The 25,623-nt window shown below is 54.5% G+C and overlaps 1 protein-coding gene across 1 annotated transcript in view; it reads right to left on the bottom strand.

Moving 5' to 3' along the window:
• Window positions 1-2,028: 2,028 nt before the first annotated feature.
• Window positions 2,029-25,623, bottom strand: part of LOC123753223 (uncharacterized) — a 45,903-nt gene continuing 22,308 nt past the window's right edge. Inside the window, exons 4-5 of the mRNA XM_069336964.1 lie at window positions 4,160-4,339; window positions 2,029-4,043 (exon numbers count right to left, since the gene is read on the bottom strand). Of these exons, the coding sequence (XP_069193065.1) occupies window positions 3,531-4,043; window positions 4,160-4,339 (693 nt within the window). The 3' untranslated portion in view covers window positions 2,029-3,530. The remainder of the gene's footprint in view (window positions 4,044-4,159; window positions 4,340-25,623) is intronic.

Genomic DNA, 25,623 nt, shown 5'->3' with positions numbered 1-25,623 from the left:
GGGAGGATTTCAAGACGTCTGCCAGCCAGCCATTATACATAAGCATACATGAATACAATATAAAGTATATATATATATACAACATGTGTATCAAAACCATGTCTATGTGGTATACATCTCACAGTGCCAAAATCTAATTTAATGTTAGAGGACAATGTAATGAACAATATTGAAAGGGAAATTACACAGTATACATGACAGTAATAAATCCGAGACCTTAATTTATACATTCTCCATCATAGTTCACATAATATTTCCTATACAGCATTATGTAGCATTCCATAATATAAGCATATACGGATGTTTTTCAAGCTACATGACATTAGGCTACTGCTATTCACTAGACTTCTAATATATATCCACAAATACATGGCAAGGACTTATGGTACAGATATATAATATACATAGATATATGTGGAATACATTGACAATACACATTTAATACTAGTGTGTTGTCGAAAAAAGAATAACTACAAAAATTAATATTCGTGATACTAGGCTAATCAGCCAAGACATCACTATACAGTTTGAGCACATCATACACCAGCTACAGTATGATCATACTGGTGTATGTGTGGTCATAACACCACCTCACACCCATATGGTAATATTACAACACACCATGGTCCAGTATGGTAATATCACAACACACCATGGACCAGTATGGTAATATCACAACACACCATGGTCCAGTATGGTAATATCACAACACACCATGGACCAGTATGGTAATATCACAACACACCATGGACCAGTATGGTAATATCACAACACACCATGGACCAGTATGGTAATATCACATCATGGTCCAGTATGGTAATATCACAACACACCATGGACCAGTATGGTAATATCACAACACACCATGGACCAGTATGGTAATATCACAACACACCATGGACCAGTATGGTAATATCACATCATGGTCCAGTATGGTAATATCACAACACACCATGGACCAGTATGGTAATATCACAACACACCATGGACCAGTATGGTAATATCACAACACACCATGGACCAGTATGGTAATATCACAACACACCATGGACCAGTATGGTAATATCACAACACACCATGGACCAGTATGGTAATATCACATCATGGTCCAGTATGGTAATATCACAACACACCATGGACCAGTATGGTAATATCACAACACACCATGGACCAGTATGGTAATATCACAACACACCATGGACCGGTATGGTAATATCACAACACACCATGGTCCAGTATGGTAATATCACAACACACCATGGACCAGTATGGTAATATCACAACACACCATGGACCAGTATGGTAATATCACAACACACCATGGACCAGTATGGTAATATCACATCATGGTCCAGTATGGTAATATCACAACACACCATGGACCAGTATGGTAATATCACAACACACCATGGACCAGTATGGTAATATCACAACACACCATGGACCGGTATGGTAATATCACAACACACCATGGTCCAGTATGGTAATATCACAACACACCATGGACCAGTATGGTAATATCACAACACACCATGGACCAGTATGGTAATATCACAACACACCATGGACCAGTATGGTAATATCACAACACACCATGGACCAGTATGGTAATATCACATCATGGTCCAGTATGGTAATATCACAACACACCATGGACCAGTATGGTAATATCACAACACACCATGGACCAGTATGGTAATATCACAACACACCATGGACCGGTATGGTAATATCACAACACACCATGGTCCAGTATGGTAATATCACAACACACCATGGACCAGTATGGTAATATCACAACACACCATGGACCAGTATGGTAATATCACAACACACCATGGACCAGTATGGTAATATCACAACACACCATGGACCAGTATGGTAATATCACAACACACCATGGACCAGTATGGTAATATCACAACACACCATGGTCCAGTATGGTAATATCACAACACGCCATGGACCAGTATGGTAATATCACAACACACCATGGACCAATATGGTAATATCACAACACACCATGGACCAGTATGGTAATATCACAACACACCATGGTCCAGTATGGTAATATCACAACACACCTGAGTGATTGTGAGGTGATGGCGATATAGCAGTGATGGTAATATAATAGTGATATTGTGATAGTGATGCTGAGGTGGTGACATGACAGTGATAGGGAGGTGATGGTAATATAGCTGTAATAGTGAGGTGATATAGCAGTGATAGTATAGTAATGATAAAGCAGTGATATTGAGGTGATGGTGATATAGCAGTGATAGTGAGGTAGTGGTACTGTAGCAGTGATAGTGATATATCAGAGAATGTGAAGAGGAAATGTATCAAAGTGAGGAGATAATGTGGTAAAAATGAAATGATATTGGTGTAGCAGCGATAGTGATATGTGATAGTGAGCTGCTGGTGATATAACAGTGACAACAGCTGTCATATGGTGACACCAACAATTTGTTACTCAACATGGTCAGTATATGACCCCAAGTGTGGGGCCTGAGGTGATGGTGACATATAGAGGTGATAGTGAAGCTATAGTGATACAGCAATGATAGGTGACAGTACTGAGAAGATATAGCATTGATGGTGATACAGCAGTGATTGTCAGGCATATGATACCAAAGTATTAAATACCAAAGATAGTGAAGTTATGATGATACAGTGATAAAGGTATGTCCTTAAATTACATTTGCATCAAAACACGCAGTCCATGGTGATGCAGGAGTGATGGTGATGATGGTGGTACAGTGAAGTAGAGTTGCGCACAACACCACAGTAGTGATAGTGATGGTACAGTGAACTAGAGTGGCAGCACAACACCACAGTAGTGATGGTGATGGTACAGTGAACTAGAGTGGCAGCACAACACCACAGTAGTGGTGATGGTACAGTGAACTAGAGTGGCAGCCCAACACCACAGTAGTGATGGTGGTGGTACAGTGAACTAGAGTGGCAGCACAACACCACAGTAGTGATGGTGATGGTACAGTGAACTAGAGTGGCAGCACAACCACAGTAGTAATGGTGATGGTACAGTGAACTAGAGTGGCAGCACAACACCACAGTAGTGATGGTGGTGGTACAGTGAACTAGAGTGGCAGCACAACACCACAGTAGTGATGGTGGTGGTACAGTGAACTAGAGTGGCAGCACAACACCACAGTAGTGATGGTGGTGGTACAGTGAACTAGAGTGTCAGCACAACACCACAGTAGTGATGGTGGTGGTACAATGAACTAGAGTGGCAGCACAACACCACAGTAGTGGTGGTACAGTGAACTAGAGTGGCAGCACAGCACCACAGTAGTGATGGTACAGTGAACTAGAGTGACAGCACAAGACCACAGTAGTGATGGTGGTGGTACAGTGAACTAGAGTGGCAGCACAACACCACAGTAGTGATGGTGGTGGTACAGTGAACTAGAGTGGCAGCACAACACCACAGTAGTGATGGTGATGGTACAGTGAACTAGAGTGGCAGTACAACACCACAGTAGTGATGGTGATGGTACAGTGAACTAGCGTGGCAGCACAACACCACAGTCTACCACAGTCACCTCCGTAATGTTACTATGGTTGACTGCTGCCCTCACCACATCCAGGCCGCTCACCACATCACCGATGCAACGTGGCCACTGGAGACCATCCTGGTGGTCCCTGGTGATGATGGCGAACTGGGCACTCTTGGGACCCCCCGGCCCATACCTGGAGCACACAGCTCCTGCCCGGTCTGACTCCCAGTACTGCTCCTGGAGGTCAGGCAGCAGTGCGGCTCCTCCCTCACCATCATTACTCTCGTAGTCTCCGCCCCTCACACGTTCCCCCGGCTGACCCTTGTCCACCACCCCAAACAGTTTAGTGTTGCGGTAGGTGGGGCCCCGCTGGCCCGTACACAACAACACAAACTGTCTGGCCAGCGGAGTGTCAGGGGTCAGCCGGATGGTGACCCGTCCTCTTGTTGACCCCGCCCACCCGAGGTCAAGGAACGCCAGGGTGCAGGAGGGGTCCAGCAAGCCCACAACCTCACTCTCCTGCAGAAAATGAAATAAATCATGCTGATAACTGTATAACAAAATGTTATCATATTAGTTATGATAACTCAGTAAATCAGTAATGTCAGTAAGACTAGTGGGTGTAATAAAGTAACCTGGAGGGTGTAAGCGTCGGCGGGCGTGGGCTGACGCAGGAGTGGGTGGAGGTACAGCTGTCCGTCTTGTAGAGTTATCCTGGCGGAGCGGCGGCCATCTTGGTCTTCCTGGACGGCCACCACCCGGCCAGCCTCCACCAGCCTCTTGACGGGCTCCCTCATCCTGCGGAGGTCCTCAACCTGTGGACAGTGTCAGCCCCATTATCACCTGTGGTCAGTGTCAGCCCCATTATCACCTGTGGTCAGTGTCAGCCCCATTATCACCTGTGGTCAGTGTCAGCCCCATTATCACCTGTGGTCAGTGTCAGCCCCATTATCACCTGTGGTCAGTGTCAGCCCCATTATCACCTGTGGTCAGTGTCAGCCCCATTATCACCTGTGGTCAGTGTCAGCCCCATTATCACCTGTGGTCAGTGTCAGCCCCATTAGGACCTGTGGTCAGTGAAAGCCCCATTAGGACCTGTGGTCAGTGAAAGCCCCATTATCACCTGTGGTCAGTGTCAGCACCATTATCACCTGTGGTCAGTGACAGCCCCATTATCACCTCTGGACAGTGTCAGTCCCATTATTACCAGTGGTCAGTGCCAGCCCCATTTTGCTGGACCTGTAGCTCAAGCATCCCTCTACTGGCAGGGGGTTGGTGCTGGACTTGTAGCTCCAGCCCCCTTTACTGGCATGGGGGTTGGTGCTGGACCTGTAGCTCCAGCCTCACCTTACTGGCAAGGGGTTGGTTCTGGACCTGTAGCTCAAGCCCCCCTCTACTGGCAGGGGGTTGGTGCTGGACCTGTAGCTCCAGCCCACTTCTACTGGCAAGGGGTTGGTGGTAAAGCTGTAACCCCAGCCCCGCTCTACTGGCAGGTGGTTGGTTCTAGACCTGTAGCTCCAGCCCCCCCTCTACTGGCAGGGGAGTTGGTGCTGGACCTGTAGCTCCAGCCTCCCTCTACTGGCAAGGGGTTGTGGCTGGACCTGTAGTTCCAGCCACCCTCTACTGGCAGGGAGTTCGTGCTGGACGTGTAGCTATAGCCCCCCCCCCCCTTGTACTGGCAGGGGGTTGGTGCTGGACCTGTAGCTCCAGACCCCCTCTACTGGCCAGGGGTTGGTGCTGGACCAGTAGCTCCAGCCCCCCCTCTACTGGCAGGGAGTTGGTGCTGGAACAGTAGCTCCAGCCCCCCTCTACTGGCAGGGGGCTGGTGCAGGACCTGTAGCTCCAGCCCACCCTGTACTGGCAGGGGGTTGGTGCTGGACCTGTAGCTCCAGCCCCTCTCTACTGGCAGGGGGTTGGTGCTGGACCTGTAGCTCCCGCCCCCTCTACTGGCAGGGGGTTGGTGCTGGGCCTGTAGCTCCAGCCCCTCTCTACTGGCAGGTGGTTGGTGCTGGACCTGTAGCTCGAGCCCACCCTCTACTTGCACGGGGTTTGGTGCTGGACCTGAAGCTCCAGCCCCCCTCTACTGGCAGGGGGGTTGGTGCTGGACCTGTAGCTCCAGACCTCCTCTTCAGTCAGAGGGGTTGGTGCTGGAAATGTAGCTTCAGCCCCCACTACTGGCAGGGGGTTGGTGCTGGACCTGTAGCTCCATCCCCCCTCTACTGGCAGGGGGTTGGTGCTGGACCTGTAGCTCCAGCCCCCCTCTACTGGCAGGGTGTTCGTGCTGAACCTGTAGCTCCAGCCCCTCTCTACTGGCAGGGGGGTTGGTGCTGGGCCTGTAGCTACAGCCCCCTATACTGACAGGGGGTTGGTTCTGGACCTGTAGCTCCAGTCCACCTCTACTGGCAGGGGGTTGGTTCTGGACCTGTAGCTAAAGCCCCCTCTACTGGCAGGGGGTTGGTGCTGGACATGTAGCTCCAGCCCCTCTTTACTGGCAGGGGGTTGGTGTTGAACTTGTACCTCCAGCCCCCATCTAGTGGCAGGGGGGGGGGGGTTCTGTTGGACCTGTAGCTCCAGCCTCCCTCTACTGGCAGGGGTTGCTGCTGGACCTGTAGCTCCAGCCCCCCTATACTGGCAGGGGTTGGTGCTGGATCTGTAGCTCCGCAACCACTCTACTTGCAGGGGGGGGGGGAGTAGAGGACATGCAGCACCAGTCCCCTCTACTGGCAGGGGGTTGGTCCTGAACTTGTAGCTCCAGCCCCCCCTTTACTGGCAGGGGGTTCATGTTGAACTTCAAGCTCCAGCCCCCATCTACTGGCAGGGGGGGGGGGGTTCTGTTGGACTTTAGCTTCAGCCCCCCTCTACTGGCATTGGGTAGGTGCTGGACCTGTAGCTCCAGCCCCCCTCTACTGGCAGGAGTTGGTACTGGACCTGAAGCTCCAGCCCTTCTCTACTGCCAGGGGTTGGTGCTGGACCTGTAGCTCCAGCCCCCTCTACTGGCATTGGGTAGGTGCTGGACCTGTAGCTCCAGCCCCCCTCTACTGGCAGGAGTTGGTGCTGGACCTGAAGCTCCAGCCCCCTCTACTGGCAGGGGGTTGGTGCTGGACCTGTAGCTCCAGCCCCCATTTACTGGCAGGGGGTTGATGCTGGACTTGTAGCTCCAGCCCCCCTTCTACTGGCAGGGGGTTGGGGATGGACCTGTTGCTCCAACCCTGCTCTACTTGCAGGGGGTTGGTGCTGGACCTTAAGCTTCAGCCTATCTCTACTGGCAGAAAGTTGGTGCTGGACCTGAAGCTCCAGCCCCCCTCTACTGGCAGGGGGTTGGTCCTGAACTTGTAGTTCCAGCCCCCCTCTACTGGCAGGGGGCTGGTCCTGAACTTGTAGCTCCAGCCCCCTTTCTATTGGCAGGGGGTTGGGGATGGACCTGTTGCTCCAGCCCCCCTCTACTGGCAGGGAGTTGGTGCTGGACCTGCAGCACCAGCCCCCATCTACTGGCAGGGGGGGGGGGGGTTCTGTTGGACCTGTAGCTTCAGCCCCCCTCTACTGGCAGGGGGTAGGTGCTGGACCAGTAGCTCCAGCCCCCCTCTACTGGCAGGGGGTTGGTGCTGGACCTGTAGCTCTAGCCCCCCCTCTACTGGCAGGGGGTTGGTTCTGGACCTGTAGCTCCAGCCCCCCTCTACTGGCAGGAGTTGGTGCTGGACCTGTAGCTCCAGCCCGCCTCTACTGGCAGGAGGTGGTGCTGGACCTGTAGCTCTAGCCCCCTCTACTGGCAGGGGGTTGGTTCTGGACCTGTAGCTCCAGCCCCCCTCTACTGGCAGGAGGTGGTGCTGGACCTGTAGCTCTAGCCCCCCTCTACTGGCAGGGGGTTGGTTCTGGACCTGTAGCTTCAGCCCCCCTCTGCTGGCAGGGGGTAGGTGCTGGACCTGTAGCTCCAGCCCCCCTCTGCTGGCAAGAGTTGGTGCTGGACCTGTAGCTCCAGCCCCCCTCTACAGGCAGGAGTTGGTGCTACACCTGTAGCTCCAGCCCCCCTCTACTGGCAGAAGATGGTGCTGGACCTGTAGCTCTAGCCCCCCTCTACTGGCAGGGGGGTTGGTTCTGGACCTGTAGCTCCAGCCTCCGTCTACTGGCAGGAGTTGGTGCTGGATCTGTAGCTCCAGCCCCCCTCTACTGGCAGGAGGTGGTGCTGGACCTGTAGCTCTAGCCCCCCTCTACTGGCAGGGGGTTGGTTCTGGACCTGTAGCTCCAGCCCCCCTCTACTGGCAGGGGGGTTGGTGCTGGACCTGTATCTCAAGCCCCCCCTCTACTGCCAAGGGGTTGGTGCTGGACTTGTAGCTTCAGCCCTTCTCTACTGGCATTGGGTAGGTGAAGGACCTGGAGCTCCAGCCCTTCTCTATTGGCAGGGGTTGGTGCTGGACCTGTAGCTCCAGCCCAGCCTTCACTGGAAGGGGGGGGGGGGGTTTCTGTTGGACCTGTAGCTTCAGCCCCCCTCTACTGGCAGGGGGTAGGTGCTGGACCTGTAGCTCCAGCCCCCCTCTACTGGCAGGAGTTGGTGCTGGACCTGTAGCTCCAGCCCCCCTCTACTGGCAGGGGGTAGGTGCTGGACCTGTAGCTCCAGCCCCCCTCTACTGGCAGGAGGTGGTGCTGGACCTGTAGCTTCAGCCCCCCTCTACTGGCAGGGGGTAGGTGCTGGACCTGTAGCTCCAGCCCCCCTCTACTGGCAAGAGTTGGTGCTGGACCTGTAGCTCCAGCCCGCCTCTACTGGCAGGAGGTGGTGCTGGACCTGTAGCTCTAGCCCCCCTCTACTGGCAGGGGGTTGGTTTTGGACCTGTAGCTCCAGCCCCCCTCTACTGGCAGGAGGTGGTGCTGGACCTGTAGCTCTAGCCCCCCTCTACTGGCAGGGGGTTGGTTCTGGACCTGTAGCTTCAGCCTCCCTCTGCTGGCAGGGGGTAGGTGCTGGACCTGTAGCTCCAGCCCCCCTCTACTGGCAACAGTTGGTGCTGGACCTGTAGCTCCAGCCCCCCTCTACTGGCAGGAGTTGGTGCTGGACCTGTAGCTCCAGCCCTCCTCTACAGGCAGGAGTTGGTGCTACACCTGTAGCTCCAGCCCCCCTCTACTGGCAGGAGATGGTGCTTGACCTGTAGCTCTAGCCCCCCTCTACTGGCAGGGGGTTGGTTCTGGACCTGTAGCTCCAGCCCCCCTCTACTGGCAGGAGTTGGTGCTGGACCTGTAGCTCCAGCCCCCCTCTACTGGCAGGAGGTGGTGCTGGACCTGTAGCTCTAGCCCCCCTCTACTGGCAGGGGGGTTGGTTCTGGACCTGTAGCTCCAGCCCCCCTCTACTGGCAGGGGGGTTGGTGCTGGACCTGTATCTCAAGCCCCCCCTCTACTGCCAAGGGGTTGGTGCTGGACTTGTAGCTTCAGCCCTTCTCTACTGGCATTGGGTAGGTGCTGGACCTGGAGCTCCAGCCCTTCTCTATTGGCAGGGGTTGGTGCTGGACCTGTAGCTCCAGCCCAGCCTTCACTGGAAGGGGGGGGTTTCTGTTGGACCTGTAGCTTTAGCCCCCCTCTACTGGCAGGGGGTAGGTGCTGGACCTGTAGCTCCAGCCCCCCTCTACTGGCAGGAGTTGGTGCTGGACCTGTAGCTCCAGCCCCCCTCTACTGGCAGGAGGTGGTGCTGGACCTGTAGCTTCAGCCCCCCTCTACTGGCAGGGGGTAGGTGCTGGACCTGTAGCTCCAGCCCCCCTCTACTGGCAAGAGTTGGTGCTGGACCTGTAGCTCCAGCCCCCCTCTACTGGCAGGAGTTGGTGCTGGACCTGTAGCTCCAGCCCCCCTCTACTGGCAGGAGTTGGTGCTGGACCTGTAGCTCCAGCCCCCCCTCTACTGGCAGGAGGTGGTGCTGGACCTGTAGCTCTAGCCCCCCTCTACTGGCAGGGGGTTGGTTCTGGACCTGTAGCTTCAGCCCCCCTCTACTGGCAGGGGGTAGGTGCTGGACCTGTAGCTCCAGCCCCCCTCTACTGGCAAGAGTTGGTGCTGGACCTGTAGCTCCAGCCCCCCTCTACTGGCAGGAGTTGGTGCTGGACCTGTAGCTCCAGCCCCCCTCTACTGGCAGGAGTTGGTGCTGGACCTGTAGCTCCAGCCCCCCTCTACTGGCAGGAGGTGGTGCTGGACCTGTAGCTCTAGCACCCCTCTACTGGCAGGGGGTTGGTTCTGGACCTGTAGCTCCAGCCCCCCCCACTACTGGCAGGGGGGTTGGTGCTGGACCTGTATCTCAAGCCCCCCCTCTACTGCCAAGGGGTTGGTGCTGGACTTGTAGCTTCAGCCCTTCTCTACTGGCACTGGGTAGGTGCTGGACCTGTAGCTCCAGCCCTTCTCTATTGGCAGGGGTTGGTGCTGGACCTGTAGTTCCAGCCCAGCCTTCACTGACAAGGGGTTGGTGCTGGACCTGTATCTCCAGCCCCCCTCTACTGGAAAAGGGGGGGGGGGTGCAGGACCTGCAGCACCAGCCCCCTCTACTGGCAGGGGGGTTGATGCTGGACCTGTAGCTCTAGCCCCCCTCTACTGGCAGGGAGTTGGTGCTGGACCTGTAGCTCCAGCCAACCCCCCCCCCCACCTACTAGCAGGGGTTTGGTGCTGGACCTGTAGCTCCAGCCCCCTTCTACTGGCAGGGGTTGCTGCTGGACCTGTAGCTCCAGCCCTCCCTCTACTGACAGGGGGTTGGTGCTGGACCTGTAGCTCCAACCCTCCCTCTACTGACAAGGGGGGTTGGTGCTGGACCTAAAGTTCCAACCCTCCCCCCTCTACTGGCAAGGAGGTTGGTGCTGGACCTGTAGCTCCAGCCCCCCTCTACTGGCAGGGGTTGGTGCTGGACCTGTAGCTCCAGCCCCCCCTCTACTGGCAGGGGTTGGTGCTGGACCTGAAGTTCCAGCCGCCCTCTACTGGCAAGAAGGTTGGAGCTGGACCTGTAGCTCCAGCCCCCCCTCAACTGGCAGGGGTTGGTGCTGGACCTGAAGCTCCAGCCCCCCCTCTACTGGCAGGGGGGTTGGTGCTGGATCTGTATCTCCAGCCCCACTCTACTGGCAGGGGAGGTTCGTGCTGGACCTGCAGCACCAGCCCCCTCTACTGTCAGGGGGTTGGTGCTGGACCTGTAGCTCCATCCCCCTTCTACTGGCAGGGGGTTGGTGTTGAATCTGTAGGCCCAGCCCCCCTCTACTGGCTGGGGGTTGGTGCTGGATCTGTAGCTCCATCCCCACTCTACTGAAAGGGGGGGTTGGTGCTGAACCTGTAGCTCCAGCCCCCCTCTACTGGCATGGGGTTGGTGCTGGACCTGTAGCTCCAGCCCCCCTCTACTGGGAGGGGTTGGTGCTGAATTTGTAGCTCCAGCCCCCCCTCTACTGGCAAGGGGTTGGTGCTGAACTTGCAGCTCCAGCCCCCATTTACTGGCAGGGGTTGGTGCTGGACCTGTAGCTCCAGCCCTCCCCTTCACTGGCAAGGGGTTGGTGCTGGACCTGTAGCTCCAGCCTCCCTCCACTGACAAGGGGTTGGTGCTGGACCTGAAGTTCCAGCCCACCCTACTTGTAGGGGGTTGGTGCTGGACCTGTTGCTCCAGCCCCCCCCCCCCGCCTACAAGCAGGGGTTGCTGCTGGACCTGTAGCTCCAGCCCCACCTCTACTGGCAGGGGGTAGGAGCTGGACCTGTAGTTTCAGCCCCCCTCTACTTGCAGAGGGTTGGTGCTGGACCTGTAGCTCCAGCCCCCCTCTACTGGCAGGGAGTTAGTACTGGACCTGAAGCTCCAGCCCCCCTCTACTGGCAGGGGGTTGGTCCTGGACTTGTAGCTCCAGCCCCCCCTTTAATTGGCAGGGGGTTCGTGTTGAACTTGTACCTCCAGCCCTCATCTACTGGCAGGGGTTGGTGCTGGACCTGAAGCTCCAGCCCTTCTCTACTGGCAGGGGTTGGTGCTGGACCTGTGGCTCCAGCCCCCCTCTTCTGGCAAGGGGTTGGTGCTGGACCTGTTGCTCCAGCTTCCCTCTACTGGCAGGGGGTTGGTGCTGGATCTGAAGCTCCAGCCCCCCTCTACTGGCAGGGGGGGTTGGTGCTGGATCTGTAGCTCCAGCCCCCCTCTACTGGCAAGAGTTGGTGCTGGACCTGTAGCTTCAGCCCCCTCTACTGGCAGGAGTTGGTGCTGGACCTGTAGCTCCAGCCCCCCTCTACTGGCAGGAGTTGGTGCTGGACCTGTAGCTCCAGCCCCCCTCTACTGGCAGGAGGTGGTGCTGGACCTGTAGCTCCAGTCCCCCTTCTACTGGCAGAGGGTTGGTGCTGGACCTGTAGCTCCAGCCCCCCTCTACTGGCAGGTGTTGGTGCTGGACCTGTAGCTTCAGCCCCCTCTACTGGCAGGGGGTAGGTGCTGGACCTGTAGCTTCAGCCCCCTCTACTGGCAGGGGGTTGGTGCTGGACCTGTAGCTTCAGCCCCCTCTACTGGCAGGGGGCTGGTCCTGAACTTGTAGCTTCAGCCCCCTTTCTATTGGCAGGGGGTTGGGGATGGACCTGTTGCTCCAGCCCCCCTCTACTGGCAGGGAGTTGGTGCTGGACCTGCAGCACCAGCCCCCATCTACTGGCAGGGGGGGGGGTTTCTGTTGGACCTGTAGCTTCAGCCCCCCTCTACTGGCAGGGGGTAGGTGCTGGACCAGTAGCTCCAGCCCCCCTCTACTGGCAGGGGGTTGGTGCTGGACCTGTAGCTCTAGCCCCCCCTCTACTGGCAGGGGGTTGGTTCTGGACCTGTAGCTCCAGCCCCCCTCTACTGGCAGGAGTTGGTGCTGGACCTGTAGCTCTAGCCCCCTCTACTGGCAGGGGGTTGGTTCTGGACCTGTAGCTCCAGCCCCCCTCTACTGGCAGGAGGTGGTGCTGGACCTGTAGCTCTAGCCCCCCTCTACTGGCAGGGGGTTGGTTCTGGACCTGTAGCTTCAGCCCCCCTCTGCTGGCAGGTGGTAGGTGCTGGACCTGTAGCTCCAGCCCCCCTCTGCTGGCAAGAGTTGGTGCTGGACCTGTAGCTCCAGCCCCCCTCTACAGGCAGGAGTTGGTGCTACACCTGTAGCTCCAGCCCCCCTCTACTGGCAGAAGATGGTGCTGGACCTGTAGCTCTAGCCCCCCTCTACTGGCAGGGGGGTTGGTTCTGGACCTGTAGCTCCAGCCCCCGTCTACTGGCAGGAGTTGGTGCTGGATCTGTAGCTCCAGCCCCCCTCTACTGGCAGGAGGTGGTGCTGGACCTGTAGCTCTAGCCCCCCTCTACTGGCAGGGGGTTGGTTCTGGACCTGTAGCTCCAGCCCCCCTCTACTGGCAGGGGGGTTGGTGCTGGACCTGTATCTCAAGCCCCCCCTCTACTGCCAAGGGGTTGGTGCTGGACTTGTAGCTTCAGCCCTTCTCTACTGGCATTGGGTAGGTGAAGGACCTGGAGCTCCAGCCCTTCTCTATTGGCAGGGGTTGGTGCTGGACCTGTAGCTCCAGCCCAGCCTTCACTGGAAGGGGGGGGGGTTCTGTTGGACCTGTAGCTTCAGCCCCCCTCTACTGGCAGGGGGTAGGTGCTGGACCTGTAGCTCCAGCCCCCCTCTACTGGCAGGAGTTGGTGCTGGACCTGTAGCTCCAGCCCCCCTCTACTGGCAGGGGGTAGGTGCTGGACCTGTAGCTCCAGCCCCCCTCTACTGGCAGGAGGTGGTGCTGGACCTGTAGCTTCAGCCCCCCTCTACTGGCAGGGGGTAGGTGCTGGACCTGTAGCTCCAGCCCCCCTCTACTGGCAAGAGTTGGTGCTGGACCTGTAGCTCCAGCCCGCCTCTACTGGCAGGAGGTGGTGCTGGACCTGTAGCTCTAGCCCCCCTCTACTGGCAGGGGGTTGGTTCTGGACCTGTAGCTCCAGCCCCCCTCTACTGGCAGGAGGTGGTGCTGGACCTGTAGCTCTAGCCCCCCTCTACTGGCAGGGGGTTGGTTCTGGACCTGTAGCTTCAGCCTCCCTCTGCTGGCAGGGGGTAGGTGCTGGACCTGTAGCTCCAGCCCCCCTCTACTGGCAAGAGTTGGTGCTGGACCTGTAGCTCCAGCCCCCCTCTACTGGCAGGAGTTGGTGCTGGACCTGTAGCTCTAGCCCCCCTCTACTGGCAGGGGGTTGGTTCTGGACCTGTAGCTCCAGCCCCCCTCTACTGGCAGGAGTTGGTGCTGGACCTGTAGCTCCAGCCCCCCTCTACTGGCAGGAGGTGGTGCTGGACCTGTAGCTCTAGCCCCCCTCTACTGGCAGGGGGTTGGTTCTGGACCTGTAGCTCCAGCCCCCCTCTACTGGCAGGGGGGTTGGTGCTGGACCTGTATCTCAAGCCCCCCCTCTACTGCCAAGGGGTTGGTGCTGGACTTGTAGCTTCAGCCCTTCTCTACTGGCATTGGGTAGGTGCTGGACCTGGAGCTCCAGCCCTTCTCTATTGGCAGGGGTTGGTGCTGGACCTGTAGCTCCAGCCCAGCCTTCACTGGAAGGGGGGGGGTTTCTGTTGGACCTGTAGCTTTAGCCCCCCTCTACTGGCAGGGGGTAGGTGCTGGACCTGTAGCTCCAGCCCCCCTCTACTGGCAGGAGTTGGTGCTGGACCTGTAGCTCCAGCCCCCCTCTACTGGCAGGAGGTGGTGCTGGACCTGTAGCTTCAGCCCCCCTCTACTGGCAGGGGGTAGGTGCTGGACCTGTAGCTCCAGCCCCCCTCTACTGGCAAGAGTTGGTGCTGGACCTGTAGCTCCAGCCCCCCTCTACTGGCAGGAGTTGGTGCTGGACCTGTAGCTCCAGCCCCCCTCTACTGGCAGGAGTTGGTGCTGGACCTGTAGCTCCAGCCCCCCTCTACTGGCAGGAGGTGGTGCTGGACCTGTAGCTCTAGCCCCCCTCTACTGGCAGGGGGTTGGTTCTGGACCTGTAGCTCCAGCCCCCCCACTACTGGCAGGGGGGTTGGTGCTGGACCTGTATCTCAAGCCCCCCCTCTACTGCCAAGGGGTTGGTGCTGGACTTGTAGCTTCAGCCCTTCTCTACTGGCACTGGGTAGGTGCTGGACCTGTAGCTCCAGCCCTTCTCTATTGGCAGGGGTTGGTGCTGGACCTGTAGTTCCAGCCCAGCCTTCACTGACAAGGGGTTGGTGCTGGACCTGTATCTCCAGCCCCCCTCTACTGGAAAAGGGGGGGGGGTGCAGGACCTGCAGCACCAGCCCCCTCTACTGGCAGGGGAGTTGATGCTGGACCTGTAGCTCTAGCCCCCCTCTACTGGCAGGGAGTTGGTGCTGGACCTGTAGCTCCAGCCAACCCCCCCCCCCCACCTACTAGCAGGGGTTTGGTGCTGGACCTGTAGCTCCAGCCCCCTTCTACTGGCAGGGGTTGCTGCTGGACCTGTAGCTCCAGCCCTCCCTCTACTGACAGGGGGTTGGTGCTGGACCTGTAGCTCCAACCCTCCCTCTACTGACAAGGGGGGTTGGTGCTGGACCTAAAGTTCCAACCCTCCCCCCTCTACTGGCAAGGAGGTTGGTGCTGGACCTGTAGCTCCAGCCCCCCTCTACTGGCAGGGGTTGGTGCTGGACCTGTAGCTCCAGCCCCCCCTCTACTGGCAGGGGTTGGTGCTGGACCTGAAGTTCCAGCCGCCCTCTACTGGCAAGAAGGTTGGAGCTGGACCTGTAGCTCCAGCCCCCCCTCAACTGGAAGGGGTTGGTGCTGGACCTGAAGCTCCAGCCCCCCCTCTACTGGCAGGGGGGTTGGTGCTGGATCTGTATCTCAAGCCCCACTCTACTGGCAGGGGAGGTTCGTGCTGGACCTGCAGCACCAGCCCCCTCTACTGTCAGGGGGTTGGTGCTGGACCTGTAGCTCCATCCCCCTTCTACTGGCAGGGGGTTGGTGTTGAATCTGTAGGCCCAGCCCCCCTCTACTGGCTGGGGGTTGGTGCTGGATCTGTAGCTCCATCCCCACTCTACTGAAAGGGGGGGTTGGTGCTGAACCTGTAGCTCCAGCCCCACTCTACTGGCATGGGGTTGGTGCTGGACCTGTAGCTCCAGCCCCCCTCTACTGGGAGGGGTTGGTGCTGAATTTGTAGCTCCAGCCCCCCCTCTACTGGCAAGGGGTTGGTGCTGAACTTGCAGCTCCAGCCCCCATTTACTGGCAGGGGTTGGTGCTGGACCTGTAGCTCCAGCCCTCCCCTTCACTGGCAAGGGGTTGGTGCTGGACCTCTAGCTCCAGCCTCCCTCCACTGACAAGGGGTTGGTGCTGGACCTGAAGTTCCAGCCCACCCTACTTGTAGGGGGTTGGTGCTGGACCTGTTGCTCCAGCCCCCCCCCCCCCGCCTACAAGCAGGGGTTGCTGCTGGACCTGTAGCTCCAGCCCCACCTCTACTGGCAGGGGGTAGGAGCTGGACCTGTAGTTTCAGCCCCCCTCTACTTGCAGAGGGTTGGTGCTGGACCTGTAGCTCCAGCCCCCCTCTACTGGCAGGGAGTTAGTACTGGACCTGAAGCTCCAGCCCCCCTCTACTGGCAGGGGGTTGGTCCTGGACTTGTAGCTCCAGCCCCCCCTTTAATTGGCAGGGGGTTCGTGTTGAACTTGTACCTCCAGCCCTCATCTACTGGCAGGGGTTGGTGCTGGACCTGAAGCTCCAGCCCTTCTCTACTGGCAGGGGTTGGTGCTGGACCTGTGGCTCCAGCCCCCCTCTTCTGGCAAGGGGTTGGTGCTGGACCTGTTGCTCCAGCTTCCCTCTACTGGCAGGGGGTTGGTGCTGGATCTGAAGCTCCAGCCCCCCTCTACTGGCAGGGGGGGTTGGTGCTGGATCTGTAGCTCCAGCCCCCCTCTACTGGCAAGAGTTGGTGCTGGACCTGTAGCTTCAGCCCCCTCTACTGGCAGGAGTTGGTGCTGGACCTGTAGCTCCAGCCCCCCTCTACTGGCAGGAGTTGGTGCTGGACCTGTAGCTCCAGCCCCCCTCTACTGGCAGGAGGTGGTGCTGGACCTGTAGCTCCAGTCCCCCTTCTACTGGCAGAGGGTTGGTGCTGGACCTGTAGCTCCAGCCCCCCTCTACTGGCAGGAGTTGGTGCTGGACCTGTAGCTTCAGCCCCCTCTACTGGCAGGGGGTAGGTGCTGGACCTGTAGCTTCAGCCCCCTCTACTGGCAGGGGGTTGGTGCTGGACCTGTAGCTCTTGCCCCCCTCTACTGGCAGGGGGTTGGTGCTGGACCTGTAGCTCCAGCCCCCCTCTACTGGCAGGGGGGTTGGTGCTGGATCTGTAGCTCCATCCCCACTCTACTGGCAGGGGGGTTGGTGCTGGACCTGTAGCTCCAGCCCCACTCTACTGGCAGGGGGGTTGGTGCTGGATCTGTAGCTCCATCCCCACTCTACTGGCAGGGGGGTTGGTGCTGGACCTGAAGCTCCAGCCCCCCTCTACTGGCAGGGGGTTGGTGGTGGACCTGTAGCTCCAGCACCCCTCTACTGGTAGGGGGTTGGTGCTGGAACTGAAGCTCCAGCCCCCCTCTACTGACAGGGGGTTGGTGCTGATCTTGTAGCTCCAGCCCCCCTCTACTGGCAGGGGGTTGGTGCTGGAACTGAAACTCCAGCCCCCCTCTACTGACAGGGGGTTGGTGCTGATCCTGTAGCTCCAGCCCCCCTCTACTGGCAGGAAGTTGGTGCTGGACCTGAAGCTCCAGCCCACCTCGACTGGCAGGGGTTTGGTGCTGGACCTGTAGCTCCAGCCCCCTCTACTGGCAGGGGCTAGGTGCGGGACATATTCAATCTAGCCCCCTGTCTACTGGCAGGGGGTTGGTGTTGGACCTGTAGCTCCAACCCCTCCCCCCTTTACTGGCAGGGGGTTGGTCCTGGACTTGTAGCTCCAGCCCTACTTTACTGGCAGGGGGTTAGTGCTGGACCTGTAGCTTCAGCCCCCCACTACTGGCAGGGGGTTGGTGCTGGACCTGTAACTTCAGCCCCCCACTACTGGCAGGGGGTTGGTGCTGGACCTGTAGCTCCAGCCCCCTTTACTAGCAGGGGTTGGTTCTGGACTTGTAGCTCCATCCCCCTTTACTGGCAGGGGGTTGGTGCTGGACTTGTACCTCCAGCCACCCTCTACTGGCAGGGGGTTGGTGCTGATCCTGTAGCTCCAGTCAATCTCTACTGGCAGGGGATGGGTGCTGGAACTGAAGCTCCAGCCCCCCTCTACTGGCAGGGGGTTGGTGCTGGACCTGTAGCTCCAGCCCCCCTCTACTGGCCGGGGGTTGGTGCTGGATATGTAGCTCCAACCCACTCTACTGGCAGGGGGTTGATGCTGGACCTGTAGCTCCAGCCCACCTCTACTGGCAGGGGTTTGGTGCTGAACCTGTAGCTCCAGCCCCCCTCTACTAGCAGGAGGTTGGCGATGGACCTACTGTTCCAGCCCCCTCTACTGGGAAGGAGTTGCTGCTGGACCTGTTGTTCCAGCCCCCCCTCTACTGGCAGGGAGTGAGGGCTGGACGTGTTTAATCGAGCCTCCTCTCTACTGGCAGGGGGGTTGCTCCTGGACTTGTAGCTCCCGCCCCTCTACTGGCAGAGGGTTAGTGCTGGACCTGTAGTTCCAGCCCCCCCTCTACTAGCAGGGAGGTTGGTGCTGGACCTGAAGATCCAGCCCCCCTCTACTGGCAGGGGGTTGGTGGTGGCCCTGTAGCTCCAGCCCCCCTCTACTGGCAGGGGGGTTGGTGCTGGATCTGTAGCTCCATCCCCACTCTACTGGCAGGGGGGTTGGTGCTGGACCTGTAGCTCCAGCCCCACTCTACTGGCAGGGGGGTTGGTGCTGGATCTGTAGCTCCATCCCCACTCTACTGGCAGGGGGGTTGGTGCTGGACCTGTAGCTCCAGCCCCCCTCTACTGGCAGGGGGGTTGGTGCTGGATCTGTAGCTCCATCCCCACTCTACTGGCAGGGGGGTTGGTGCTGGATCTGTAGCTCCATCCCCACTCTACTGGCAGGGGGGTTGGTGCTGGACCTGTAGCTCCAGCCCCACTCTACTGGCAGGGGATTGGTGCTGGACCTGTAGCTCCAGCCCCCCTCTACTGACATGGGTTTGGTGTTGAACTTGGTGTTAACAGTCTCCGTGGTGTAGTGGTAAGACACTCGCCTGGCGTTCCGCAAGCGCTATGTCATGGTTTCGTATCCTGGCCGGGGAGGATTTACTGGGCGCAATTCCTTAACTGTAGCCTCTGTTTAACGCAACAGTAAAATGTGTACTTGGATGAAAAAACGATTCTTCGAGGCGGGGATCGTATTCCAGGGACCTGCCCGAAACGCTACGCGTACTAGTGGCTGTGCAAGAATGTAACAACTCTTGTATATATCTAAAAAAAAAAAAAAAAAAACTTGTAGTTCCAGCCCCCATTTACTGGCAGGGGGGTTGATGCTGGACTTGTAGCTCCAGCCCCACTCTACTGGCAAGGGGTTGGTGCTGGACCTGTAGCTCCAGCCCCACTCTACTGGCAAGGGGTTGGTGCTGGACTTGTAGCTCCAGCCCCTCTACTGACAGGGGATTGGCGCTGGACTTGTAGCTCCAGCCCCTCTACTGGCAGGGGGTTGGTGCTGGACCTGTTGCTCCAGCCCCCCTCTACTGGCAGGGGGGTTGGTGCTGGATCTGCATCTCCAGCCCCACTCTACTGGCAGGGGGGGGGGGGTGCTGGACTTGTAGCTCCAGCCCCCCCCCCCCCCTCTTCTGCCAGGGAGGTTAGTGCTGGACCTGTAGCTCCAGCCTTTCTCTACTGGCAGGGGTTTGGAGTTGGATCTGTAGGCCAAGCCCCCTTCTATTTTCAGGGCGGTTGGTGCTGGACCTGCAGCACCCCCCCCCCCCCCACCTACAAGCAGGGGTTTGGTGCTGGACCTGTAGCTCTAGCCCATTCTACTGGCAGGGGGTAAGTGCTGGACCTATAGTTTCAGCCCCCCTTCTACTGGCAGGGGGTTGGGGATGGACCTGTTGCTCCAACCCTGCTCTACTGGCAGGGGGGGTTGGTGCTGGACCTGTAGCTCCAGCCCCCCTCTACTGGCAGAGGGTTGGTGCTGGACCTGTAGCTCCAGCCCCCCTCTACTGGCAGGGGTTGGTCCTCTACCTGTAGCTCCAGGTGTAACACTGTAAAAGTGTTTGGGATTAGTTTATTTAAAATATATATAGAATATGAGTCACAAACAGGGATTTGAGAGGCGCCAGTTTGTCCACCGGAAAGTCACACCTCTGAGAGTTAATGACCCCAAGTGACCTGAGGTCAGATCATGAGAATTTCACCTTACTTCCGCTAAGCTTATAATTGTAGCCTGTTAGCCTTCAAACAGGCCGACGGTTAAGGAATGGCTTGGTAGAGTGCCGGAGTCTATCTACTTGTGGGCGGAGTTAGTTACTAGGTTCCCCAATAAATACTCGGAGAACTATCGATTCGAGAGCATTAACGAGACAGAAGAACGGCAGTCAGCAGAGCAGAGGAGACGGCCCTAGCAGGGAGGCTGTCGGCCGGCAGGGGGACAGTCTCTGTCAGCTATAGACCCCCCCTCTCTATCCAGCTATAGGCACACACTTGGTGAGTGAACATTTAGGTGACTTGGTCGTGTTTTACAAGTGTTGTGTGATCAGGGGCAGTCAGTTGTAGTGTTCTCAGATTCTTGGAGGATGACTCACTTTGAATATTAATCTTTAACATTTTAGTTGGATTGCTTAAGTTATGATACTTATCATGAAAAATATAATTGTTGAATTTATTATTGAAATGGACTTTATTTGGTTCCCTAGAGATTTTGAGTTGAGGTGAGAAAGCCTCTGTGGTTACTGGTATCATGGTTTAGAATGAGTACATGATAAAGATGGGACCATACTAATAATGATCTCTTGATGACATCCTTGGTGAATATTGTGATACAGACAAGTTCCATTCCTTGTCTTGTATGTAATGATCATGAATGGATGGTGGCAGCATTTCGTCTTCTACTATCTACTCTTCTACTTCTACTATCTACTCTTCTCCTTCTACCTATCTACACCTCTCCCTCCACCCCTCTCTAAACTCTCACTTTCAACTAATGACCCTCCTCGCTCCTCCCACCTCTCTCCCTCTCACCCCAAACCCTCACTAATTACTTCACTATTCATTTCTTTCCTTTCGTTTTCTCTTATACGTTTGTGGCAATGATTATGTATTCTAGAGTTCTCTCTAGAGTTTCGGGTAACTGATCAAGTGACGGCGCCTTGTAGTCTTAGCACCTAGGTAGTCGAATACCTAGGTTACAAGGTGTTGAACGAGAGAGGTTGCCGTAGGATCTCTGGGAGTGCTCTAGAATAGTTAGCTAACTGGAGACGGGATAACGGACTAGAGAGAGCTGTTTCCCCCGGCCTCGTTAGTTAACTGGGGGGTGGAATAATGGACAAGATAGAGCTATTTCCCCCACCCCCCGTTACACAGGCCCCCTCTACTAGCAGGGGTTGGTGCTGGACCTGAAGCTCCAGCCCCACTCTACTGGCAGGGTGTTGGTGCTGGACTTGTAGCTCAAGCCCCACTCTACTGGCAGGAGTTGGTGCTGGACCTGTAGCTCCAGTCCCCCTTCTACTGGCAGGGGGTAGGTGCTGGACCTGTAGCTTCAGCCCCCTCTACTGGCAGGAGTTGGTGCTGGACCTGTAGCTCCAGCCCCCCTCTACTGGCAGGAGTTGGTGCTGGACCTGTAGCTTCAGCTCCCTCTACTGGCAGGGGGTAGGTGCTGGACCTGTAGCTCCAGCCCCCCTCTACTGGCAGGAGGTGGTGCTGGACCTGTAGCTCTTGCCCCCCTCTACTGGCAAGGGGTTGGTTCTGGACCTGTAGCTCCAGCCCCCCTCTACTGGCAGGGGGGTTGGTACTGGACCTGTATCTCCAGCCCCCCCCCCTCTACTGCCAAGGGGTTGGTGCTACCTGGTTGATACCTGGTTGATGGGGTTCTGGGAGTTCGTCTACTCCCCAAGCCCGGCCCGAGGCCAGGCTCGACTTGTGAGAGTTTGGTCCACCAGGCTGTTGCTTGGAGCGGCCCGCAGGCCCACATACCCACCACAGCCCGGTTGGTCCGGCACTCCTTGGAGGAATAAATCTAGTTTCCTCTTGAAAATGTCCACGGTTGTTCCGGCAATATTTCTTATGCTTGCTGGGAGGACGTTAAACAACCGCGGACCTCTGATGTTTATACAGTGTTCTCTGATTGTGCCTATGGCACCTCTGCTCTTCATTGGTTCTAATCTACATTTTCTTCCATGTCGTTCACTCCAGTACGTTGTTATTTTACTGTGTAGATTTGGTACTTGGCCCTCCAGTATCTTCCAGGTGTATATTATTTGATATCTCTCTCGTCTTCTTTCTAGTGAGTACATTTGGAGGGCTTTGAGACGATCCCAATAATTTAGGTGCTTTATTGCGTCTATGCGTGCCGTATATGTTCTCTGTATTCCCTCTATTTCAGCAATCTCTCCTGCTTTGAAGGGGGAAGTGAGTACTGAGCAGTACTCAAGACGGGACAACACAAGTGCCTTGAAGAGTACAACCATTGTGATGGGATCCCTGGATTTGAAAGTTCTCGTAATCCATCCTATCATTTTTCTGGCTGTCCCAATATTTGCTTGGTTATGCTCCTTAAACGTTAGGTCGTCAGACATTATTATTCCCAAATCCTTTACATGCTGTTTTCCTACTATGGGTACATTTGATTGTGTTTTGTACTCTGTATTATGTTTAAGGTCCTCATATTTACCGTACCTGAGTACCTGGAATTTATCACTGTTAAACATCATGTTATTTTCTGATGCCCAGTCGAAAACTTTATTAATATCAGCTTGAAGTTTTTCAATGTCCTCAGCCGAGGTAATTTTCATACTGATTTTTGTGTCATCTGCAAAGGATGATACGAAGCTGTGACTTGTATTTTTGTCTATATCTGATATGAGAATAAGGAAAAGCAGTGGTGCAAGGACTGTACCCTGAGGTACAGAGCTTTTCACTGCACTTGGACTAGATTTTATATGGTTGACAGTTACTCGCTGAGTCCTGTTTGACAGAAAACTGAGTATCCAGCGTCCTACTTTACCGGTTATTCCCATTGACTTCATTTTGTGTGCTATCACGCCATGGTCACATTTATCGAAGGCCTTTGCGAAGTCCGTGTATATCACATCAGCATTCTGTTTCTCTTCTAATGCCTTAGTGACTTTGTCGTAGTGCTCAAGTAGCTGTGAGAGGCACGATCTTCCCGCTCGAAATCCATGTTGGCCTGGGTTATGAAGGTCATTGGTCTCCATGAAATTGGTGACCTGACTCCTAATCACTCTCTCAAATACTTTTATGATGTGCGATGTTAGTGCAACTGGTCTATAATTTTTTGCCAATGCTTTGCTCCCTCCCTTGTGTAGAGGGGCTATGTCTGCTACTTTAAGTGCATCTGGTATCTCCCCCGTGTCCAAGCTCTTCCTCCACACTATACTGAGTGCCTGTGCTACCGGCACTTTGCATTTCTTTATAAATATTGAATTCCATGAGTCTGGACCTGGGGCCGAGTGCATGGGCATGTTTTCAATTTCTTTTTCAAAATTTAGTGCGCTCGTGTTTATATCAGTTATATTTACCGGGGTTTGAATATCCCGCATAAAGAAATTGTCTGGATCTTCCACCTTCATGTTGTTTATTGGAGTGCTAAACATGTCCTCATACTGCTTTTTTAGGATTTCACTAATTTCTTTGTCATCCTCCGTGTATGAACCTTCACTTGTACGAATAGGTCCAATACTGGCAGTGGTTTTTGCTTTTGATTTCGCATATGAGAAAAAATATTTTGGATTTTTCTTTATTTCCTGAATTGCTTTCTGTTCTAACTGCCTTTCTTCAGTTTCATATGAGTGTTTCAATTTCCGCTCGATTTCTTCAATCTCCCTATTTAAATTATTCCTTCTTTGACGGGAAATTCGTGTCTGCATAAGCAGTTCCGTTATTTTTTTCCTGCGTTTATAGTGTCGTCTGCGTTCTCTTTCTACGTTAGATCTCTTTCTGGCTTTCCTCAAAGGAACATGTTTCAGACAGACTTGATACGCTTCTGAAGTCAGTTTTTCTATTCCTTCTGTAGGACTTGTATTATTTAGAACAGTTCCCCATGGAATGTTTGTAAGTTCCCTGTTTATTATCTCCCAGTCTATCCTTTTATTATTAAAATTGAATTTACTGAATAGCCCCTCTCGCTTTATCAACGTTTTAGGTCTATTCTGAGTATTGATGGTCATTTGCACTTCAATGAGTTTGTGATCTGAGTATGTGGTATCTGATATCGTAATGTCTCTGATAATGTCTTCATTGTTCGTAAAGACCAGATCTAGAATATTTTCATTTCTCGTTGGCTCCGATATCTGCTGATTGAGTGAAAATTTGTCACAGAATCTAAGTAGTTCTCTAATCTGTGGTTGGTTAGGTCCTGATAGATTTCCTGGTATAATATTATTGTTTGCTATTTTCCACCTGAGACTAGGCAAGTTGAAGTCACCTAGGAAAATAATATCAGGTATCGGGTTCTCCAAATTATCAAGGCTATTCTCTATTTTGCTTATCTGTTCTGTGAATTCCTCAGCCGTTGCATCTGGCGGTTTGTATATTAGTATAATCACTAAATTTATTTTCTCTATTTTTAATCCCAGTACCTCTACCACCTCATTTGTAACGTTTAGGAGCTCCGAGCAAACAAGGTCTTCCCTAATATACAGACCCACTCCTCCATGTGACCTAATTTTCCTATCACACCTGTATAGGTTATATCCTGGAATCCAGATCTCACTGTCCAACAATTCCCCTGCATGGGTTTCTGTGAAAGCTCCAAATACTGCATTTGACTCCGTGAGGAGGCCATTTATGAACTGTACTTTGTTGTTTGTTCTTGTTTTCAGTCCTTGTATGTTGGCAAAGATGAATGAGGTTACTCTATTAGTGATAGTTTGAATGGGAGACTTTTTCGGCACGTCCATTAATCGTGGACATAATGAGTTTGTTCTGGCCAGTACTGATTGTTGTAGGGCAGTTTTCTGTCGTAGTTGTAGTTCCCTTTCGGTGGGTAATTGTATCTGTAGTTCTGGAATGCCAGTGGATCTGGCATCCAGTTCCATACACTCTCCATGCTGCTCCTTTTGAATTCTCTGCCGGTCTGGTATAAAAAATTTATAGAGTTTCCTCCAAATTCATTATCCTGCTTGCCACTCTTTATGTTGCGTTCCGTGCCTTTCACGTGAAAGTGTGGGCAGCTAAGGTCATAGCATTTTCTGTCCTCCAGTGAGGTTTGGCACATGTCAGGATGGAAAAACCTACATATTGATCCAAATCGACACTCACCTTTCCTAAGCATATTTAAACATTTTTTGGGATGTTGGTAACTGCATTCTAATCCTTTCTTATTACCAGCATATCTATGTCTGCATATGCCCTTTGCATAAAATTTGCATAAGTCTGTCCTTCTGTTCTGAATTGCTCTATCGAGAACCGTCGTGGTGTCTGTACCTATCGAGCTGTCAGTGCTGTCTGGTACACTTTCTAGTTTACTGTCATCTACATCCAGGCCTACTGAGTCAGAGTTTGCAACTTCCTGAGTTTCAGCCTCAGTTTCATCCCTGACTATAGCCTCCGCCCCTTGTATATTAGAATTGTTGTTCCTTTCCCACTCCTTCTGGATGGCTGGTAGGCTTCCAATGAATGATGTTTTCCGATCATGCGTCATGTTATCTAGAAGGTTTTTTAGGATATTCCAAGCTGGCAGGTCATTTTTACACACCCAGAGCAAGTGGCCATCTCTCAGTGCCGTAGTGTTACTCACTCCTGTACAAGCCGAATGGAATCTAGTCTTACAGATATAACATTCAATTACCGTTACCTTCGTCTTTAAGAAGTTGTTACAGTGGCCACAAATTTGTTTATTTACTCCCATATTGCCTTGTTTTGTTGTATATATCTATATATTTATAATATTATATGTATATTGTATATTTGTAACAATATATATGTATATATATTTATATGTTTAATATTATAATATTATATGTATATCGTATATTTGTAATATTATGTGTGTTATTTTGTTCAAACTTTATGGCAGGTACTTAGCGT

This window comes from Procambarus clarkii, chromosome 37 (assembly GCF_040958095.1).
Source record: "Procambarus clarkii isolate CNS0578487 chromosome 37, FALCON_Pclarkii_2.0, whole genome shotgun sequence".
NCBI classification, from domain to species: Eukaryota; Metazoa; Arthropoda; class Malacostraca; order Decapoda; family Cambaridae; genus Procambarus; species Procambarus clarkii.
Note: the sequence above shows the minus strand (reverse complement) of the source record. Positions and strands in the feature narration are given on the sequence as shown.